Raw genomic sequence first — 8,247 nt, forward strand, 5'->3', positions numbered from 1 at the left:
TACTGAAAAGATTTTCGTTCTATTACGAACTCCCTATTTTTAGGAATTGTTGAAATTATCCGCTGAAACACACCGTATTTAGTGCGGGGTACTAACAAATTTAATAGTACATATATTTTTTTAAATAGCTACCACAGGGATTCTAATACTCCTGTGCCATGCTAAATGCGGCTGTTGTTAGTCGTTGCCTTGAGTGGAAGTCTCTCAAGTTTAAGAATTCACCCTATCAGCATACTCAGAAATTAAGGACAAGCGCATTTTTCAACAAGAAGTTGCGTATGAACGCAATTTTTTCATATAGCAAGATCCGACTATTACAATTAATATATCCGCAAATCTCCCCTCGGTATGCTTGCATATTTTTTTTTTGCTGTTAATGTTTTTGCTATCATCAAAAACGTTGCCCAGTGGTTTTCTATGGCAGTATTAACTACTCGATGCGCGCGATGGACAAACTTCAAAAAAAAAAAAGATTTTGCTACGTACACCCTGGAAGAATGGATTATTACCTTCAATATTTCCATACGGGCACCTTACGAAATTTCTCATGCCTCACAATTAAAATTGATGTCCAAGAATCCTGGGCTTCATCTTCGAAATTTATATTACTTTTAAAGACACGACCTTCTGGGTGTGCTTACAACACAGCAATATAACTCTTTATTTGAGTCGCCTTCCCAATATCCACATACGCTCCTTCGCTCTAGAGCGTGTCAGTGTGCCGCTTCTCTTTTATCTTCTCAAGGGCAGCTTCTCCTCGTGGTGAGCTTGTGCGCTTAAATTTCCCTCTTAGATATTAGTGTGCTTGAAATGAAAGATGTCTGTGAGAAACTGTTCTTGCATCTTTTATGCGTCTGCCGAGCTAAGCTGTAGGCGCACTTAATAAGCCACCGTTTCGCTGGTCGTTTGACGTCAACTTGGGGAGGAGTGGCATGCCGGGCCTCTCCCTGCCGGGCTGAGCGCGCCTTCAAAGGGGCCATACCGAATTCTCGCCAGGAGACCATCATAGTTTAACGTCTTTTATTTTAATAAATCACCGCCGTGACTCATTAATACGAGCCTGTTAATTTGGATCTACGCCAGGTCAGGTGGCACTGGAAAAGGGCGGCTGTTCCCATGCACCCGCTCATTACGCGATCGTCGACTAGCTGGTCCCGCCCTGTCCAGCGGAATTCGCTGCCAGCCTGGAAAGAGAGACCCCGTGGGAAACAGCGGAGCCTGCTCGCGCCCTGGTGTCTCTGTCGAGAATGCCTCGCAGTGACACTGCCGCCCGAGACGAAATAGCCGAGTCGTTTTTTGTCATTCTTTGCAGCTGCTTGCGGGGATAAATTGTGTAGAAAGTCGCCATACAGGTGAAATCGCTGAGCCGGGGACATTGTCATCCAAAGTGAACGCTTCTCAGTGTAACAGTTTTTCGGGTTTCTTTGCTGGCCGCGGGAAATATTGGCTATAGCGAACGTGCACATTGTGGTCCTGCTGTGCGAGGCTTGCAACCTTCTTTTTTCTGCGCAGGCACCCGGAGTCGCGGCTGGCGCGCATGTTCAACGGCAGCATCCCGATCGTGCTGGACAGCCTGAAGCAGCACTACTTCATCGACCGCGACGGCAAGATGTTCCGGCACGTGCTCAACTTCTTGCGCACCAACACGCTGGCTGTGCCGGACAACTTTGCTGAGCTGGAGCTGCTGTACGAGGAGGCGCGCTACTACGACATCCCGGCGCTGACGCGGCAGCTGGAGGCCCTGCGCGCTCAGCGGCAGCGGCGCGGAGCGCACCAGCCCGGAGGCGCCGTGGCCAGCAGCGCGTCGAGCACGTCGTCCCAGCTGAGCCCGTCAGCGGCGGCGGCCAAGCGGCCCACCGCTGACCAGGCCAACCACTGCGACGGCCTAGTGGCGCCCTCGGAGCCCGACGCCGAGCGCTTCCACGACTCGGCCTTCCAGTGCCTGGCACTCAACATCAGCCCGGACATGGGCGAGCGCATCGTCATCAGCGGCGAACGGTCGCTCGTCGAGCACGTCTTCCCCGAGATCTCGCAGGCTCTCATGGACGTGCGCAGTGGCGTGGCCTGGAACCAGGACACCAAGCACGTGATCCGGTTCCCGCTCAACGGCTACTGCAAGCTCAACTCGCTGCAGACCATCACGAGGCTGCTCAACGCCGGCTTCCGCGTGATGGCCTCCAGCGGGGGAGGTGTCGAGGGACAGCAGTTCAGCGAGTACCTCTTTGTGCGCAAGAACCTGCCCGCCTGAGGCCCGGTGTCAGTGCGCGCGGGGACGCTGCGGCGCCCCGCCCGTGGACGGTGCATGCTCGGGGAGGGGGGGGGGGGGGGGGGGGCTTCTACTTTTACCCGCCGGAAGAAATGGGGTCCTCGTGGGAGCGGACAGCCTCTTTGTGCCACACTACTGTTACGCACACACAAGGCACCGACGCCCACTCTGTAATACATGCTTCATCGCTGGAACTCAAGCCTGTGTATCTTCGCTGTCATATGGCGGGCCACTCTGCAATAAAGATCTCAGACCGCACCGCTTGGACTGCACGCTTCGCCGCCGCCGGACTGCGCAGCTAGCGCGTGGACAGCTTCCGGAGCATGGACCCGATGCTCCGCACTTGTACACTCAGTGGAGGTATACGCCCGTATTCGGCCTTGGGACCGTGCGCACTATACATAAGCAACTGCGGGCTGCACAAAAAAGTCTACCTGCATGAGCACGCGACTCACGCTTTCGTCCAATCAGCATGCGCGCTGCACAGGGCTCGTACGGGCACTGAACATGCTACGAAATGAACTTTGACGCTGTAGAGTAACATTCAAGTGACCTCTTCGAGGGTTGAAGAAAAAGCTTCCTGAGGCGACGTTGTCTATAGAATCCACGATAACACATCGCGCGCACAATACAATAAAAGCGAACTGTAAACTTGGCCAAGTACAAAACAACGTTGCTGCCCTGTTCGTTTATTTTTAACTGCCTGCACTGTTCCAGACGCTATACAAGACGCCAGCGCGGGCACGCGTCGTGGTACAGTAGTCACATTCGAAGCTTCCGAGTGGCAGCGGAGACGATGATAGTGGTGTGCTGCAAATTACTATTGATTTTCTGTTCTAACACCCCGAGGCATATGCTTCACTGCTGCAAGGTGCAGCATGCAGATACGCTCGTGATTCCCCAACGGGAAAGCGTATTCATGTTTCGGCTACGGCTGTAACGGTATAATTAACGCTTGCTATAGCAGGTTACAACTTTAAAAAAAAAAGAAACAGCAGTTGCTAACACTGGCCCATGGTCCGCGACGTCCTGTATTACTCCGCTGGTCAGTCGCAACAGTAAGCGACATAAGCTTTTTAATGTTAGACTATATTAAACGCGCCAGATATCAATAATCCAGTGTGTATATAATTTTTTTCTTGTGGCTAGATTCTTGTTTAGGTAACAAGAAAAATTTTAACGGGCTACTTTTTTGTCGCGGAGGAATTCTGTGCGCCGGTCCTAAATGTGGGCGGAGCTTCACTGCAGACTTCAGTTATGTCCGAATATAGTAACGGCTGTAATGATGCATGTGCTGCAGCACAATAGAAATCTGTTCGCAACAAGCCCAGAAATACTGAAAGGCCGAGGTACGTACGCCAGTATGGGATGCGCTGTGATGTGTACAAACGCGAGCACGCAGCATGTGAGAGCGTGCCGGGGCTTTTGGCGAGGACTGGCATAAGGAATCGCTGATAGGCTCGTTCGCACGTGGTAAACTGCAGGCGTTGGCGCATTCTTCTGCGTTAATTTTTGGTGTTTGATGCTTGCTATTCATCGTGAGGAGCTAGCCTCGGTCCCTCCACTGGAGAAAGCAGCGCAACAGGTAATGAACCATCAATGTCGGTGCGTAGCTATTTTATCGTCTTTCTCGCGTTAGAAAACTACGTCATGAGGAAGCGCGTTGCTAAGAGGCGGTGAACGACAGGCTTTATCTGTTCGTGCCGTTATGTACAAAAGCAGCCGGTGGCAACCATTTTTGTTACTGTCGTTGTTGTGCTCAGGTGATTTGGTTTATGGTCTATAGGGGTTTAACGTCCCAAAGTGATTCAGGCTATGAGGAACGCCGTAGTGAAGGGCGCCGGAAATTTCGACTACCTGGAGTTCTGTAACGTGCACTGACATCGCACAGTACACGGGCATCTAGAATTTCGCCTCCATCGAAATTCGGCTGCCGCGGCCGGGATCGAACCCGCGTCTTTCGGGTCAGCAGCCGAGCGCCATAACCGCTGAGCCACCGCGGCGGGTGAACACAGGCATCAAGTGCTTCGTGATTAGCCCACATGTTGCCAGTTTGAATGACGGTGGGGCACGGGCGCAGTTCCAGATCATTTCTCGCCCCCTAGCGACGCGCGCTAGGTTCCTGTTACTCGTCCGCTGAAAAAACAGCATCTCTGCTCTGGACTTGTCGTGATGCCGCCGCGCGAAAGCAGAAAAACGTAAAAGCGAACGTCAGAAGAGATCTGCTGCGTTTCATTTTTTGTTTATTCTCGTTGGAAGGTGCGCACAAACGCACACTTGTCATTTTCGCACTTCTCGAGGGAATCGGACGACGCCCCTCCGAGAGTGTTATCCTGAGTATTGGAAGTAAATTGACCCTGACCATGGTCGTTCGTTCGAAGCATTTCATTTTAGACGAGCCGCCGCGGTGGCTCAGCGGTTATGGTGCTCGGCTGCTGACCCAAAAGACGCGGGTTCGATCCCGGCCGCGGTGGCTGGAATTTCTTTGGAGGAGAAATTCTAGAGGCCCGTGTACTGTGCGATGTCAGTGCACGTTAAAGAACACCAGGTGGTCGAAATTTCCGGAGCCCTCCACTACGGCGTCTCTCATAGCCTTAGTCGCTTTGAGACGTTAAACCCCATAAACCAAACCATTTTAGACGACTTCTTCCTTCCCCGGTGAGCATTAACTTTCCTTGTAATCACTGCTTTATATGTCGCATGATCGCGATGTGGTTGTGACTTCATTTTGTAGGCACGTTGTCTGTGATAGCTGCACTCAAGCGTGGCCCGCCTGGAGCGCTTTCTGTACGCGAAAACTCGCCGCGTGTGAAACGCATGTGGCCGTTCCGCCACTTGCACTATCATGGACGTTTATCCCCACCGCTTGTTACGCCCGTGATGGTGCGAGTTTGGCGGAACGGTCGCATGCGTTTCGCGCGCGGCGAGTTTTCGCGTACAGAAAGCACGCTTTACCCTAGAGCTCTCGACATTATCTCCAGCTCTGTTTGCGTTGCTATAATTGATGATGCCTTCGACGAGCAAGCTATGAGGCTAAACAGCGCCTCCTCTATTTTTACAATGCCAGCCGCATCGACCGCTTCACAATGGGAGCCGTCGATACGCCTCACTTCAGTTAGTTGCCGCGCTGCGGCGCTAGCCAGATGGTAGCACTGCTTACGTCATGCTTCGTATGAGCGCGCGGTGGTGATAGCGCTGTCCTACTCCTACTCCTGGCGTCTGTCAGATTCTTGCTTCCTACACCTTCTCGTGTAGCTCTCTCTTTAACCGCGGCGCGGCGCTTTTTCCACCGACAATCGGCTGGAGGGAGCGGCAGCTCTGCTCGCCTTTTGCAGTCGTGGGCTGTGGTGTTCGCTCCGCTTATCACTTGATGATGGCAGCTGGCATACTTGAGGCGCTACTTGAGGTGTTTGAGCCACTTATTGCTCTTCCTTGGCAGGCGAGTAGAGTGTAATAAGTTTTAAGGTTCGTCCGTTTCGTGGCACCATGGTTAACGAAAATTGTTTTGCGCGGGTAAATGGTATTGTCCGCGACGCTGCCGAGGTGTCCTCGCAGCAGCAGCAAAATGGCACTGGTTAATTATGTTCAGTACGGCTGCTGCTTTCAGTTTTTTGGGAAGTGTGGGAGATTTTGTGCTCGTTGATGTGAAGCTGAGTAACTTCGTTGCACAGACAGTACAAAAGAAAGGGACGTTTACGTGCGTCTATTCACATATATTTCCAGCAATTTAGACTAATGGTATACACAATAATTAGTATCTATCTGCGGCTATATACATTACAACTCTTTGAATTTATAACCATTTACAGTTATAGAATTCGTGTCTATTTGCTTGTATTTGCAGGTATTTACAGTCTTAAGAAGTTTGCATTGTAGCGCAACCACTTTTGTATGCGCGAGGAGGACAAAGCATCTCGTGCGCGAGCTGAGCTCAACTACAAATGAAACAAAACACACCTAACGCCCGGGTGGAGACGCCAGTTCGTACGCCCTCATGTGTTTGGTCGCCCTGTTTTGCGGTGTAGAACGACAACGCCGGTAGAAGAGGCGCTGACGCGGCGCCGGAGAAACGCTGCCTTGTGGTCCGGGCTTTACGGTGACTGCCCCTGAACACGCGCTGAAGCGGTCTTGATTTCCGTTTTATCTGCGTCCTTTTCTTCAAGCGCTTTTTTTATTTTTGCATTGTTTTATTAGCGCCTGGTTGTAGTCAGGAATAGGCAGAACTTCCGACTTGCTTTGGCAAACAGCTGCTGCGCCGTGTATTTGCGAACGAAGTTCATTTTTCGCTTCGCAAAACAATCGTAGCTGCAGGCTGCCAAGGACAGAGAATAATCTTTATCTAGTTGTCGTAACGATGGCAGCTTATCCTGACAAATGTATGCAGCTACGACTTGAAAGCTATTGCCATCTGGTAGTTTCGGAAAATGCCTTATCGGGAAGATTTATCATGCCTTCTTCATTTCATTCTCCCATTTTCTTACAGAACATGATTGAATCCATAGCATAACCTATTGCTAAGTACGTTTGCCATCTGATTTCATATTTTTGCCAAGCAGTTTCAGTGCCTCTCCCGGAATGTTTCAGCGTTGTAGCTTAGCTAAAAGACCGACATGATTCAACCAAGCCACCACAGCCTTCCGTCGCAATGCCGACGCTGCTGCGCCGCACTCTCTGTGACTCCTTTTAAAACCAGCGCTCCACGATGACCAGCGCCACGAACAGCGCGCTCAATGACGCGTCCATACCTGACAGGCAGCCTGATGATCACGCGAGATGCAGAGCGCCGACTCACGAAGAAAGAGGACGTTTAAAAAATTGTTTTCGTCCGCTTTCCGTCGTCTGGCGCCACCCAGATGGTACTCTCCCCCACAGACGCACAGCAGGCCCGAAGGCTAGCCGACGGGGGAGAGTAGGAAAGGAGGTCAGGAGAGGGTTTTGGACGGTCGGATCGGCCCTACTCGGCAGGCCGCTGGGCTAACATTTCACTGTGCTCAAACGGTCATAACAGTGCTTCGCTATGCATGGCCGTACTCCAAAGCGGCAGTGTATGCAGACCAGGGCCCACGTAAATGTGGGCAAGTTGGTAAAGAGCCGATAGTGCGGCGGTGATGTTGCCAAGCTTTATTTTCGTGTTTACACAACCAGCTCTCTTCCCCCCCCCCCCCCCCTTTCCCTCTAAATTCGCTCTTGTTTGGCACCTGCAAGCGGAGGTTCCAATTTCCCATGCATCGTGTCCCGATGCTGTCTGCCCTTCTCGATCACGCCAAGCACGCACAAGACGCAAGTGTCCGTCATCCGACAGTGACGGCGAATCAGTCTGCAAAGGCAGATTGATCCACCAAAATCAGTGCCAGTGCAAAACAACTCCTGCATACGTTCTCCTCGATTGAGTTGTTGACCTCATTTTCTGCATCGTGCATGGCACTGAGTATTCAAAAAAAAAAATATATATATATATATATATATGAGAACAGCTTGTTCCATGGAATGCTGGGTGATATATTGGCGACGCTCCTTGGCCCCTGCAGAAGACGTCAAAGCATTGTTTCGGAATTGGCTTGCAGAATTTCAGCTTTACCGAAAGCTCCGCCAACTGCACTTCGCCTCGGTTTCCTCGGTTTCACTGTGATTAATCAGACCTGCTCATGGTTAGAATCGAATAGAATGGGATGAAAAGAGTTCTATCATAGCTGTCTTACATTCATCACGTGTTTTCTATTCACTGCTTATGAACAAACTGAGAGGAGGCACGGTTAATTGATCCTAGAAAACGACGCGCCGCAAAAGGCGACCAAAGTCTTCGCGCCTTGTAATCTTAAATACACTTTGAAACTTATAATGATATTGAAAGAAGCACGTGGTCAATGAAGTTCATGAGAACGAAAAAAATTGCGAGAACACTTTGGGAACTGAAGTGTTGAGAGGCGAAAGCCTAGGACACTATGCCGTGACTACTTCCGGCGGATGTGACGTCACACCGT

General features: G+C 51.1%; 1 protein-coding gene across 2 annotated transcripts in view; it reads left to right on the forward strand.

The window, feature by feature from the left end:
- The window catches only part of twz (BTB/POZ domain-containing protein twz), a 79,791-nt gene extending 77,267 nt beyond the window's left edge, over nt 1–2,524 (forward strand). For both annotated transcript variants that reach the window (XM_089576924.1, XM_089576925.1), the window contains one exon: nt 1,513–2,524. In XM_089576924.1, the coding sequence (XP_089433050.1) occupies nt 1,513–2,248 (736 nt within the window). In that variant the 3' untranslated portion in view covers nt 2,249–2,524. The remainder of the gene's footprint in view (nt 1–1,512) is intronic.
- The last annotated feature ends 5,723 nt before the right edge of the window (nt 2,525–8,247 follow it).

Source organism: Amblyomma mixtum, chromosome 3, assembly GCF_055824585.1.
Source record: "Amblyomma mixtum isolate Tamu chromosome 3, ASM5582458v1, whole genome shotgun sequence".
In the NCBI taxonomy this organism is placed as follows: domain Eukaryota; kingdom Metazoa; phylum Arthropoda; class Arachnida; order Ixodida; family Ixodidae; genus Amblyomma; species Amblyomma mixtum.